Below are 13,518 nucleotides of genomic sequence, written 5' to 3' on the forward strand. Positions count from 1 at the left end.
TTTTCCTAGTGTTCCCATTGCACTTTATCTATGGTTTTTATTGTCTACTCTTTAAAAGAACTGAGGTGGCAATGATGAATTGCTCTATGCCATTCATGCCTCTCCCTTCCTTTTTTCTCCAGCAGTTGCTCAGCTGGACTTTGCTTGTGTTTACATCCCAGGCTACCTCCCTCAGTCATCAGGACTCTCCTGACCCACCCACTGGCTGACATGGATAACACAAGCAAAGTGATTCAACACACACACACGCACACACACCATTCAGAATCAGAATGCAAGGACTGTCATCAAAGAACACTCACTCTTCAATGTCAGAAACAAGGATTGAAATGCCACAGGGATTCTGTCCCTTGCCCACCTTGTAGGACATACTCTTCCTTCTCTCCCTCTTGTCCAGTGACTGTCCCTCCCTGAGGCTCCTGCAGGCCTTGGAGACCTCACCACCTTCTGCGCGGGCTGCTGCCACCACTGTTTCAGCTCATGCAAGAGGGGGTCTTTTCCCAGCCTCCTCCAATTGAAAAGTTGATGGTCGTCCCCAAGGGTGTACCTATCGTGGTGTCGACATACAGCACTCCATGGCCAAATGTACAGAATTTGGGTCTTCTGACCACCTTGAGGTATTTGTGCCTCTAATCTCCTCTGCCACCGTGGGTTGAGGAGAACTTGCACCAATAGCTCAGGGAATGAGCCTGCGTTTGGGGAGAAACTTGACTGTCCTGCCATCTTCACCCCGGTTTTGAGCAGTTCTGATTGTCCCAGTGTTCCAACTGTCTATTGCTGTAGTAACCCAGAAGTTGCTGGTTTAACACAAAAATCATTTCTGCCCCTTGTGGGTCAGGAGGTCACTGGGTTAGGCCGGGTGGTTCCCATTCAAGATCCCTCTCACAGTTGCAATTGGTGGCTGGGCCTGGAGACCTTGAAGGCTTTCTTACTCGTATTTCCCGCAGCTGATGCTGGAACCTCAGCTGGGCTAGCTTCATGGGGTGTAACCTCTGCAGCTGCACAAGGCCCCAAGCGCAGAATAGTTTGCTTGAATGCTCTTGTTGTTACCATTGAAATTCTGAATTTTTGAATAAGAGGCCCTGCATTTTCATTTTGCCCTGGACCTTGCAAATTAGGTAGCTGGCTCTGACGGGGGTCACAACATCTCCACATGGCTTTTCCATGTGGCCTGGGATTTTTCAAATCATGATGGCTGGGTTCCAAATGTGAGAGTTTCAAGAGAGAGAGCCAGGCAGAAGCTATATCACCTTTTATGACTGAACCTAAGTCCTCCTCTTAGAGGGGAGTGGCAAGGTCACAGTGTAAGAGCAGGTGGGGTGGGTGTTCCAGCTGTCTTTGGAAAATGCAGTTTGCCACCTCTGGTCATGAGCAGGCCACATTCCCCTTCCTGGCCTCAACCTCCCCCTCTATAGAAGGAGCCTGGGGGTTCAGTTCTTCTTTGGGAAAAGGGACAAGGAAGAGTTGGGACCTTGATCCTCGAAGCCACTCTCAGCTCTTCCCCTCCCAAGTCATTTACCAAGTACTCGGAGGAACTGGAACCTGCCAATCAGGCCAGGAGCCCGCCCGGGAGCTCTAAATGTCCTTTTCCCTGGAGGGCTGAAATGTCAGCGCGCAAGGCAGAGACTCAGCACCCTGACATCTGTTTCTCCTGCCGGCATCTCTGCTTGGCTAACGCTGCTTCTTTCATTTCTCCCTGGGGCATATTGTTGTCTTTCTCATTAACTTCCCCTCAACTCCCAGCAAGGTCCCTAGACTCTGAGGTCTGTTAATTCCCCTGTAATCCCCTGGCAAACCGGGAAGCTAATTAAATTTTGAGTTTGTGCGCACACTCTGTCAGTCTCTGAATCTCTTCTGGGTCTCTCATCCCCCACCTGTCTCCTCCCTTTTCCTTTCTTACTAGCCCCACATAGTTCAGATCCATCAGGACACAGTATTTTCACGCAGATCTCCCTGCTTTTCACTCTTCTGTCTTTCACTCTGCAGCCAGAGTAATCTTACACTACAACTCTGAGCACTCTCCCCTCTGCTGTGGGATAAAGCAAGCTCCTTGGCTTGGCACTTAAGCCACACACACCTTACCTGCCATAACTTCCCGAGATAAACCCTTTCTTCCTGAACTGAGCATACGGTCCCCTCCCCAGCCCCATTAAGCCACCTCTATCCCTTTGTTCAGATTCTTACCTTTGACTGGTTCCCACCCTTTCACTCCTCCATCTCACTGTGTTAAACCCTCACCATTATTTAGAAATATCCCCTTGTGGGACACCTCCCACCCACACCCCCAGGTGAAATTTCTCCCTCCCTGAGCTCTCATAGCACTTTGCAGTTCTCTCCTGACTCTGATTTCTTTTTCACTTGTGGTTCTCGTGTCGACATCCAGCCACTCCCACTAAATGATTAGCTTCTTTAGGGCAGGGTCTCTAGGTCTTGTTCATCTCAGCTTCTGAACACCTCCCTAACTCTGCGCTTTAGAACACTTCTTTGTTTTCTCCTGGCCCTAGGTGGCAGCTGGAGCTCCAGCCTTCCTGTATACATTCCAGGAAGAGAAGAGGGAGGGCAAAAAGAATGGACATCCCAGCTGAGTCGGTCCCTGTAAAGCACTTTCTGTCCCAATGACTTTGCTTACATCTTGTTGACCATGCCTAGCTGCAGGAGAAATTGGGTACATTGCCTCCCTTCAAACTCAAGAGCTCATCTCTCATTTTACAGATGAAAAAATAAGGCCCAGAGAAGATTAGAGGATTAGGGAGGCTGCAGAGCAAGTGGCTAAGGACTGGGTTTCGGAGACAGGTGGACGGGGTTTGAATCCTGCCCCTGCTTTATCCTCTTTGTTCCTCATTTGTAAAATTGGGTTAATGATACCTGCTTCAGGGGATGTTAAGAAAATTAAACAAGGTAATGGACGTGAAAAAGTGCTTAACAGCTTGAGACTGTCTTAGTTTGGGCTCCCCCAAAAACAGATCTTGAGACAAAGATTTGGGTGCAAATAGTTTATTTAGGAGGTGATCCCAAGAAGCAGGGTGAGGCAGTGGAAAAGTGAGACAAGGAAGGGAGGAAAGCAAATAAAGCGTACAGATACAGGTAGGTTTTCCCGGTGGGTGACTTAGGTTTCCTTCTGCTGGAGTCTTCCTGAGACTGGAACATGCGTGAGAATTGGGAATTGTCCCACTGAGGGACCCAACCCTGGAGTACGTTTCCAGTAACACATGCCTCCTTGGTTGAGGGTTGCCCTGGGGGTTAGCTTTCCACATCCAGCCTGCCCCACACTCACTTCCCCAGCTAAGAATGCCTCAGGAGAGACCCAGGAAGTTTGGCAAGTTCTGGAAGTGTCTGTAGGTGACCTCTACATAGGCCTGGGGGCATGGATGGGGCACCGATAGCATCTGCTACACTCAATAAAAGGACCTGCTATTAAAAGTCCTCTTGTGTTGCGGTAGCCGCACAACTAAGTAGTGGGGGCAGGTACTCCCATCTTGCCTAGGGCTCTTTTTTCTGAACCCCCCAATGTCCATCCTGGTCCACCCCACGTCCAGCATCCTAGCCTGCCCTACACACCCATCAGCTCGTGGCATCCTCTTCCCCCAAATCTCTTTCCCAGTGGTCTCCACGCAGTTTCAGTCCTGACGCAAACCCTCTGTCATCTGCCTGAGCCACCTGTGTCCACCCTCAACCCTGACGTCTCTGGAGAACTTCCAGTGGACCCAGGGAAACGTATCGACTGGTTTGCATCCTGGGCCAGCCCCCCACTGGAATTTAACGGTCCTGCCTGCAGAGTGTGCCTTCTTCCCTGCCCACCACCATTGGAATCACACCTTCAAAAGGCACCTTCAAGATGGCAGCCCCACCCTTCTGGTCCAGAAGAGGACCAACGCCCTAAGAAAGGTTGTGGCTGCTAACAGGTCGGCTTCCTGCCTTCCCCAGAACTTCCTGCAACATCCCAGTGTGGCTCTTCCTCCCACCTTCACCCTCCATCATGCCCTCCACATAGGCCTTTTCAAGCTGGTGAAAGAGACAGTCGTGATCCTACAGGGCTCGACGGGGGTTTCACCCTATGCCCCCAAATGCCCCGTGCCAGCCTGAAATGCCTCTGTTCTTTCCATCCCTTTAAGGCACATATTCATTAATTTATCATTTATCTAACACCCTGAAGAAACCTTAATGAGCCAATCATCGTTCCTAAGGATGAAATTAACTGGCATCGCATAAGTTTTGGGGGTAACAGAAGGAAAGCTCCAGAGGACAGAGGGTTTCCTGGGGCACCAGGCTTCTCAGGGACCACACAGAGGATCTATGGCCAAGCCAGGAGCCCAAGCCTCCGGCCTGCCTGCGTCAGCCAGGGCAGGTGGACGGCACCAGCAACTGGTACCCCAGAGTGGGGCTCTGTAAAAGCTACCCACTCAGGTGACTAATGCCAGCACATGGTCACCTCCACAGCAGTCAGGGCAGAGAGAACAGCTGCCCTAATGAAAGGAGTTCGAGCCCTCCACGGTGGGGCCATCAAAAGGGCCTCTGGTGAGTGCTGAGGTGGGAGGACAGCTGTGCCCAGCCCTGCTGTCCTGCTGGATCCTGTCACCCTGGCCCCAGCTATGCAGGCTGTCAGTGTCCCTCAGCAAACAGGCCCTAGGAGCCCTCCCACTGCCCGTCTCAATGCTCTCCCTTCTCGCAGACACTGAAACAGCAGCCTTTCCAGCCAGAACTCATTCTGCCCCAAGGCCTCCCCTCCCCTTTCTCACCCTCTCCCCATGTGGTGGGAGAGGCTGACCCTCTGACCTCTAGCAGCTCTGTCTTCCTCTTTCCTTCCTAAACAACTGTGGGCATTTTCAGATTTGGAGGTGAGAAAGAAAAATTAGGTCACTTTAAGCCCTTCCTTTACCGGCGACGTTGACCCATTTATCCTTCTCTTCCCTCAAACCCCCTCCCCCAATGCCTGGAAGTCGATCCCAGCCAAAACTCACCTTCCATTGTCCTTGCAGCCCAGAGGCTAGTCCAGTATCTGTCCTGCTCCATCCCCTCTCCTCAAACCGGGAAGGAGGCTGGTCTAAAGAGCGCCCTGGGCCACCCCCAGTTTGGCCTCTGCCTCAGGCCTGTTTTCCCTTTGGGGCCTCAGTTTCCCCATCTGCTAACTTGGATTAATGATGCCTGCGCGCAAGACCCAGAAAGATGAGGCTCCAGGGAGGTCACGGATGAGAAAGGGCCCAGAGCCCCGCGCAGCCTGCACAGGGGCCTCCTTGGTGCAGTGAGCCCCTAGGCCCCGCCGCTCGGCTCCCCTCCGCGGCGCGCCCCTCCCTCTCGCTTCTCCTCCCCGCTCTCCCCTTCCCGCCTCTCCCCTACCTCTCCTCCCGCCGGTCTGTTCGCTAGCTCTCCAGCTGTCCTCTTTCCCTCGAGCCTCCCAGCGCCTCGCTGCCCCGCGCCCACCCCAGGGTCCCAGCGCCCCGCCGCCGCCTCGGGACCCGGAGGAGCGGCCCGAGTCCCCGCCGCCCCGCCAGGCCCGGCTCGCCGCAGCGCGGGCGGCCAGTGCGCAGCCCGGCTCCCGCCCGGAGCCCGGAGCCCGAGCCGGATTGCGGGCTCGGAGCGAACCCGATCCGACCGCCGCCCCCAGCCAGCCAGGTGAGGGCAGCTCGGGGGCGGGATGGTGGGGGCAAGGTTTCTCCTTTATTGGGAGCGGGGGCGGGGAAGATGCGGGGGAATCCGGTCCTTCTCTGAAAGGACCTAGAAGCTTTTTTCATGAAAGAGACTCAAGGGCTTTTTCTCTGAAGGGATGGATGAAGGAAGGTCGGGGGACAGAGAGGGTCTTAAGTACCCTTTCTGAGGGTTTTTTTTTTTTCATGAGAAATGATTAATTGGCTTCTGTGAAAGGGGGACTTAATCTTCTTGGGAGCATGAGGGGCTTTCAAGGCAGGTGGGGAGGGGTGTTTTGGCGGGGCTTGGGGAAAGGGGTAATTGGAGAGTAGGGTTGGGCGGCGAGGGGGGCTCTTAGCCTGACATCGCTGCACCTCCCCCTGTCGGTTCCGAGGCTCTGGGTCTGCCCACTTCTCTGTGTCCCAGTTTTTTTTCTCTTTGAAGATGACTATTTTGAGCCCCACCTGGACAGAGCTAGGAACAGCCATTTCATTCCCTGCAACTATGATGCCCACCTGACACCCTCCCACCTCTGACCTGCTCAGGGAAGGGAGTTTAGGGAAAGACAGGGACCTAGGGATCTGGGAAACGGACAGTGGGTGACACGGAGGCTTGATACTGGACACACAGAAGGACCCTCTGGCACTGGTAGGTGCACCAGACCCAGCAGAGATTGCTGGGGGTGAGGCAGGCAGGTGCTCCTGGGACAGGACCTGCCAGGAGAGCAGCAGGGTCAGGAGGAGTTGAGATATTCCCATACTCTCAGAAGGCAAAACGCTGGAGTTTTTGTTTGGTTGATTTTATTGGGTTTTGTTTTCTTTCTCCCTCACCCTCCGTCCCTAGGCTCATTCCACTTGTCTTCCCTCCTATTTTTGCAAAAAGGGAAACCAAGGCAGTGGACAGGTTGGCTGGAAATATCTGTGCTTGAGGGAAAAGTGGTGGAGAGGAAGGTATACTGAATTCGGAGTCAAAACATCTGGGTTCAGGGCTTGCCTTCATGCTCCATGGGTGACCTTCGCCCAAAACGCTTCCCCTTCTTGGGCCTTGGCTTTCTCATCTATAAAGTGGGAGAGGGCCCACTTGTGTCTCAGGTTTGCTGAGACCAGATGTGTCCAGTTTTGTAAAAGGGAATGCACTGATACTTGTGCCATACAATCTTCACCACCACAGGTGGGCTCCCCCCAGCCTTCCTGCCTTCTCCAAGGGTATGGGCTAGCTCATGGGGCGCCATTGTAGGAAGTAGAAAAAGTACCTCCTCTGGAGAGAAAGAGTGTTCAGCTGGGCTAAGGATTTGGGGTCTTTATTATGAGAATTAGGAAAAGGCACACTTTTCCCCAGGTGCAGTACCCCCACACATTTGGGCAAGTAGAATGTGGGCTAGGTTCCCGTGCCCATCCACCCTCAGGTGAACAACCTTGTTGCGTAGGGCATGTCTGCACAGCGGCAGCACCCTGCAACCCTCTCAACAGGCCCCCAGTGTCTCTAAGAGACACAAAGCTACCCACACTCCCAGGGTATTGCCTATAGAAACCCACATCCTAGGCTGCTGCCAGCTCACTTTCTGTCCTGCTTTTGTCTCCACTTCAGGACTTTGGGTATTCAATCCCCAAAAACTAGACCCTACTAGGAAGCATGATGAAATCCCACCAGGAGAGTGACTCCTGTGAGTTCAGCAATGCCTTCACCAAACTCCCAGGGGTAGGAATTACTGAGTCCCTAACCCCTTATGTCAAGAACTTATCAGAAGGCAGTTTTTGAAGGTGTTAACCTGCTGCCTTCCGAGATCACCAGTGCTCTGACAATAAACGATTTTTTAAAAAAAATCTTTATCAGATTGTTTTTCTCAAAGCCAAGAGCAGAGGAATTGCACACCTGGGTGGCACAGCCGTTCAAACTGTGATCACATCTGTTATCTCAGAGCATTCTCACGGTAAGCTTGTAAGTCAGGTCTCCTTCCATTTACACAGAGGAAGCTATGCCCAGAGAAGTTAAGGAACTTGCCTACTGTTTCAGTGTGTAAATGGCAGAGCGAGGACCCAAGCCCAGGTGTCTCTGTCTGTCCTTTCCTCTCCACCACTGAGAAACAGAGCTGCTGACCTCACAGTCTCGCCAAACCTCTGCTGGAATTGTTGCTCTCTTTGACCCCAGCAGCTCCTGCCTCTCTCCTTCCCCTCAGTGACCAGCCCCCAAGCCCAAAGGAAGAATTCGCTTTCACTTACTCTGCTTTCATGGGGAAGGCAGCTACCTCAAACCCCAAGTGTTCTGGCGTCTTTAGTGCAAGGGCCCTTGGGGAGTCCAGCGGTCCAATGTGGGAGCTGACCCTTGAGTGGGTCAGAAGCCAGGAAAGGGGTCAGGGAGCAGCTATTTCCTTTCCTGCCCAGATGGGGGCTGAAACCATGGCCATCATGGGGGACATCAGTACAGAGAGCCAGTGCCTGAGTAAGAGGCAAGCCAAAGACCACAGAATAGCCACAGGAAAATGCAGCAACCCAGAGGCTGAGGGAAACTGAGACCCCTGACCACACCGTGTTCCCAGGGCCCCTGGGTGCCAAGGGGAAGGGGATGGGGAAAGCTCAGCAGACAGGGCTATAGGCGCCTTCCAACAGAGCATCTCTGCTTGTATCTGTTATATGTGTGTGAGCTTTCACCTGAGGAAGGGGTTCTGGGGTTCTGGTGCTTTAAAAAAGTCTGAAGAATCACTAGCCTAACCTAATGATTCTCAATGTGTGGTCCGTGGACCAGCAGCATGTGCATTACCGGGGAACTTGTTAGAAATGTGAATTCTCAGGCTTCATCCAAGACCTACTAAATGGAAACTCTGGGGTAGGGCCCAACAATGTGTGTTTTAACAAGCCCTGCAGGTGACACAGAGGCCCGCTGAAGTTTGAAAACCATTGATCCACTCCAAGTGTCCAGGAGACGGAGTGCTTGTTGTGGGTCAAGGGCAGGGCTGGTAAGAGAACCTGTCTCCCAGTTCCGGAGCTCCGGGCATTTTGGAAGCGGCCCCAGCCCGACCCTCCTCTCCTTCCCCTTCTGCCTCCTCTCCCAGGGGCCATGCTGCCGCTCCTGCTGGGCCTGCTGGGCCTGGCCGCCTGCTGGGCCCTGGGCCCGGCTCCCAGCTCCACAGAGCTGCGCTCGGCCTTCTCCGCGGCACGCACCACCCCGCTGGAGGGCACGTCGGAGATGGCAGTGACGTTCGACAAAGTGTACGTGAACATCGGTGGCGACTTCGACGCGGCCAAGGGGCAGTTCCGCTGCCGCGTGCCCGGCGCCTACTTCTTCTCCTTCACGGCTGGCAAAGCCCCGCACAAGAGCCTGTCGGTGATGCTGGTGCGCAACCGCGACGAGGTGCAGGCGCTGGCCTTCGACGAGCAGCGGCGGCCCGGCGCACGGCGCGCTGCCAGCCAGAGCGCCATGCTGCAACTCGACTACGGCGACACGGTGTGGCTGCGGCTGCACGGCGCCCCGCAGTACGCGCTGGGCTCGCCCGGCGCCACCTTCAGCGGCTACCTGGTGTACGCCGACGCCGACGCGCCTGCGCGCGGTCTGCCCGCCGCCTCCGAGCCGCGCTCGGCGTTCTCGGCAGCGCGCACGCGCAGCCTTGTGGGTTCCGACGCGGCCCCGGGGCCGCGGCATCGGCCGCTGGCCTTTGACACCGAGCTCGTCAACATTGGCGGCGACTTCGACGCGGCGGCCGGCGTCTTCCGCTGCCGCCTTCCCGGCGCCTACTTCTTCTCCTTCACAATGGGCAAGCTGCCGCACAAGACGCTGTCGGTGAAGCTGATGAAGAACCGCGACGAGGTGCAGGCCATGATTTACGACGACGGAGCGTCGCGACGCCGCGAGATGCAGAGCCAGAGCGTGATGCTGGCACTGCGGCGCGGCGACGCCGTGTGGCTGCTCAGCCACGACCACGACGGCTATGGCGCCTACAGCAACCACGGCAAGTACATCACCTTCTCCGGTTTCCTGGTGTACCCCGACCTCGTCCCCGCCAGCCCGCCGGGCTTTGGGCCCCTGGAGCTCTGAGCTCCCACCCGGACAGGAGTCCGGGGTCGTGCATGCCGAGCCGGGGCCTGTGGCCCGAACACCCCGTCGGCGCGAGCATGACGGCCCGCCCAGTGCGGCTGGACTCTGCCAATAAAGTGGGCCTGCGCCGGCGCCTATGTTCCCCAGGGTCCTGCCTCTGTCGTGACTCGGCACTTTTGTCTCTGGGCGGGGCGGGAAGGCAGTGACTACTGCAGGCACAGGGTGGGGGTCAGAGGGCACGATTTGGTCAGGTCCTGGGAGGGCGAGAAGGTGGAAATTTGAACCCTACTCACCTAACCCATCAGGGGTCTCTTTTTCCTGTCCCTTTCCAGTCAGTCCCTCAGTCTAACTCCTCCCCCATTGACCTTCAGTGTCGTTCTTAAGGTCCTTTGATGGCTGATTCCTTTTTGGGACAACGGGCAACACCCTGCTGCCTCCCTGAGGGTATGGATTCAAGGAAACCGCCCATTCCTTCTTCCAGTAGGGTGTGTGAATGGGATGAGCAATGTTCTTTCAGGATAGGGAGGGTGATTTGCTCCGGACGGGTTAGACGTGGAAACGTTGGAAACATACCGGCTCCAGGAGGCCAGAACAGAACGTTTTATAGGATGAGCTGCACAGGATCAGGGCTATACCGCCAGCCTCAGCTTGTCTCTCTCAGGCTGTCCCCTCCCAGCCTCACCTTCCTCTGAAGTGTTCATCTCATGAGCCTTGTTGAGATAGACCAAAACCCCCCCATACTCCCTACCCTTCGCCCCGCCCCCAAAAAGTGTATTCCTCCACCTGTCTTCCTTCACTTCTCCAACAGACCAAACTAAATTTGTCCAGTCTATTCTCCCAGTCCACATGGGGAACTTGGAGGTTCAGGGACCCCAGAGCGGTGGTTGGGCTTAAAAGGAGTTACCTAAATTAGGACTGGGTGCTGACCACTTACAAGGTTCCTGTTAGATTCTACAAGACCTCTCATGGACTGCCAGGGTAGGAGTTGGAGGGTCTGACCTGGCCTTACTTGGGGGCAGCTTCCCTTAAAGCATCTCTTAAACACACTGACCCCAAAACACATACAACTCTGCCTTTAGCTGTGAGCCTGCTGTCTGGGACCTAGAGCAGGAGCTCTTAGCCTATCAGGGCCCAGGGAAGAAGATGGGGGAGGGATAAACGGGTCTGGGTTACAAGCCAAGCCTAGAGACCTGAACACGGTGGGAAGAACTAGGTACCAGATGGAAGCTCCTGCCCAGGATGGATCTGGCGTGGAGGTGGTGGGGCTAGGAGGTGAAAGGGGAGGGTCAGGGGAAGGGGTCAAGGATCTAGAGCCAGGGTCCTAGAGAAGGGGGCTGGCCCTGGGGGCAGAAGCCCTTGCACAGGTCCCAGAGTGTTTCCTGTGCCAGGAGGGCAAAGACCTGGGCCCAGTGATCCCTCTCCTCAGCCTCGCTAGCCTTGTGCAGCCGGTAGACACAGGATAGGCCTGTGAGGAGCAGATGTTCAAAGTCCGAAGGGCCAAGAGGAGGCCCCTTCCGCAGGTCCTGGAACTGCTGCAGCTGCTGCTCAGCACCCTCTAAGTCACTGGGCACGTGGTGCTGCAGGAGGAGCCTGAGTCGGTGGCCTGGACGTGTGGACGCCAGTTCCTCATCCTGGATGTGCAGCTGCCCCATGACATCCAGCTTCAGCCCAGCCCAGAGAAGCTGCAAGGGGAGCCATGTAAGGGGTGGGCTGGGGTCCTGGGGACAGGGAGCAAGAGTGGGCTGGGGAGGCATAAGCAGGCAGTAGGGCCCATGCTAGGTGGCCCCCCCGCCCCCCCAGCAGGCCCAGCTTGAGACATCCCCCTTCCCAAGCCTGAGCTTAGGGACCTCTGGACGCTCCCACCCTCATGTCCCAAGCTGGAGGAAAGACCTCAAACATCACTTCCGGCGCCTCTGGCTCCTGCAGGCCACCTCCCACGCTGGTGCTGTCCATGGCCTGCCCTGGGGCAGCAGAGAGAAGTCAGGCCCCTGCCAAGCTCCACCCTGAACACCCCAGCCTCCCAGAAGTGCCCCTCAGCTGCCTAGTAAGGGTGCCTAGAGGTTTTTCTAGCTGCAAAAGAGCAAGAATGCCATCCCATGTCCCCTGCCCCCTACACACATGTGCACATTGACATTCACCCTCCCAGGCATTGGTCTTGTGATCCCAAAATCATCATCTTAAACCCAGATGCCACCTCGGCGAATGTCCGAGACTCCTTGAACTTCTGCAGTTCCCTTGGCCAAGAGCTGCAGAGCTGAAGTCATAAGACACTTCACTCCCCACTTCCCCTCTCTATATAATCATCTGGGGACAGTGTAACCTAAAACACTGCCAATGACCCTCCCCAAAGGTTGTGGTTCTTCCCCTTTGGGAAGAACCCACTCCTTAACTGCTCCTCAGTAGTTTGGTATGCAAGGCAGGCGGCCAGGCAAGGCCGGATGTCTCTTGCAGCTTCCTTCATCTCACCCCACCGTGCTGCCTGGCCCTTGGAATGATTGTTCCAAGCCCACGGCAGGTCAAGAGGTGCTGCTTTGTGCATCAACCAGAATACGCTCAAGCCCAGTTCTGTCCAGGGCCATCAGTGAGGGCACCTAGAGCTGTCTCCCTTTGCTTCACCTGGACCTTTCCGGTTCTGGGGGTCAGGCCCACACATTAGCACTAGCACAGGTCAGCCTGGTACCGACCATGCCCAGTTCTAGGGCCTGCTAGGCTCAGATAGAACCAACTGTAACTACTATCAGCTTTCCCTGGCTTCCATGCACCCCACCCTGAAGCCCTGGTACCTGCATGGTGCTGGGTTGTAGTCAACCCCAGGAGAAGGAGGCAAATGGCTACCATTAGCCAAGCCAGGAACTGCCTTTTCCCTGCCATGCCGGTCCTCTGGCCCTGCATCCGCCTGCCACATACCATGGCTCCAACTTTCCACGGCAGGCTGCTCAGGCGTTCCCTGCATTGCGTGTCAGACTTCAGTGCTAAACAGGGAGGGGCTAGCTCTGGCTTCGCAGGGGCTCTTTCCATCCTGTAGAAATGTGGAATCTGGTTGTTGGCATAGGCACCTAGCTCCCTGCTCGTCAGGCCCTCAGCCTGTTGTCCAGATGGGTGGGATGCTTAGTTAATAGAAAAAAGGTGTTTGGTAGTAAACAGTTCTAGCTTGGCCCTCCCAGGAGGTAGGAAAGCACCCAGTTAACACTACCTTACTATTTGTCCTCACAACCAAAATATCTTACAGCTGAGCCCAACTCCTCACACCCAGTCCAGCCCAGTCTCCAGGGAGCCCCTCAGCAGACAAGAGCATCAGCTGCAAAGCATGGTCTGGGCTGGCGGACCGGACCCATGGACAGGCAGAGCCAAGCACTTCCACCTCAGGCACATAGTCACTGGCTGAGCAGACCCCAGACCAGCTGGGTTAGGAAGTCCTACCCCCTGGAAGACAGATCTGCAGTTTTGCTCAGGCCCTGGGACATCCTTGGCTGGCTTACAACCTTCTTGGCTCAGGCCAGAGGCCAGGAGGTTTCCGTTAGCCCAAGTGTGATGGCTTATCAGGTTGCAAGGAGCAGGATGCAGGGTTCAAGACTCAAAAATGAGCTGTGGCTCTTCCTGGCTCTGGCTATTGGCTCATGGAACCCTGTAGCTATCTGGATGGGATGAGGGTGGGTGGGGTTTTCCCTGGTTCCACCCAGGCCCCTGGTCCCATCAGCTACCACCAGATAAGGGGCTTTCTCCAGCAGTTGTTGGGACCCCCTCCAGGTCTCAGGAGAGGCCATGCCACACCCACCCTGAGTCCAGTGGACGAGAATTTCAATTTCAGCTCCAGAATCTCTCTCAGAACAAATACATCCAGGCTTACAGGTCACCATGTCTCCAACT

At 55.5% G+C, this 13,518-nt stretch overlaps 2 protein-coding genes across 3 annotated transcripts; one reads left to right on the forward strand and one right to left on the reverse strand.

The window, feature by feature from the left end:
* The first annotated feature begins 5,481 nt into the window (after positions 1 to 5,481).
* C1QTNF4 (C1q and TNF related 4) lies at positions 5,482 to 9,794 on the forward strand. 2 transcript variants are annotated; one of them, XM_033121946.1, is made up of 2 exons: positions 5,482 to 5,610; positions 8,672 to 9,794. In XM_033121946.1, exon 2 carries the CDS (start codon positions 8,677 to 8,679, stop codon positions 9,649 to 9,651), a length of 975 nt encoding a protein of 324 aa, XP_032977837.1. In that variant the 5' UTR covers positions 5,482 to 5,610; positions 8,672 to 8,676; the 3' UTR covers positions 9,652 to 9,794. The 2 variants fall into 2 exon arrangements, with proteins under 2 accessions (XP_032977837.1, XP_032977838.1); XM_033121947.1 differs by lacking the exon at positions 5,482 to 5,610 and adding an exon at positions 8,329 to 8,575.
* Positions 9,795 to 10,204: 410 nt separating this feature from the next.
* Positions 10,205 to 13,516, reverse strand: FAM180B (family with sequence similarity 180 member B). Its single transcript, XM_033119687.1, has 3 exons — positions 12,435 to 13,516; positions 11,515 to 11,612; positions 10,205 to 11,333 (listed from the first exon to the last, which is right to left on the reverse strand). The coding sequence occupies exons 1-3, from the start codon at positions 12,667 to 12,669 to the stop codon at positions 10,959 to 10,961; spliced, it is 708 nt and encodes a 235-aa protein (XP_032975578.1). The 5' UTR covers positions 12,670 to 13,516; the 3' UTR covers positions 10,205 to 10,958.
* Between the last annotated feature and the right edge of the window lie 2 nt (positions 13,517 to 13,518).

Source organism: Rhinolophus ferrumequinum, chromosome 11 (genome assembly GCF_004115265.2).
Source record: "Rhinolophus ferrumequinum isolate MPI-CBG mRhiFer1 chromosome 11, mRhiFer1_v1.p, whole genome shotgun sequence".
NCBI classification, from domain to species: domain Eukaryota; kingdom Metazoa; phylum Chordata; class Mammalia; order Chiroptera; family Rhinolophidae; genus Rhinolophus; species Rhinolophus ferrumequinum.

What these genes read in the sequence shown, in the direction of transcription:
- FAM180B (XM_033119687.1), bottom strand. Translation starts at nt 12,669, where the DNA reads ATGGAAAGAGCCCCTGCGAAGCCAGAGCTAGCCCCTCCCTGTTTAGCA. An exon ending in TACAACCCAGCACCATGCAG is followed by an intron (nt 11,613 to 12,434) that starts GTACCAGGGCTT and finishes CTGCTGCCCCAG; the next exon opens with GGCAGGCCATGGACAGCACC. An exon ending in CTCCAGCTTGGGACATGAGG is followed by an intron (nt 11,334 to 11,514) that starts GTGGGAGCGTCC and finishes CTCCCCTTGCAG; the next exon opens with CTTCTCTGGGCTGGGCTGAA.
- C1QTNF4 (XM_033121946.1), top strand. Translation starts at nt 8,677, where the DNA reads ATGCTGCCGCTCCTGCTGGGCCTGCTGGGCCTGGCCGCCTGCTGGGCC.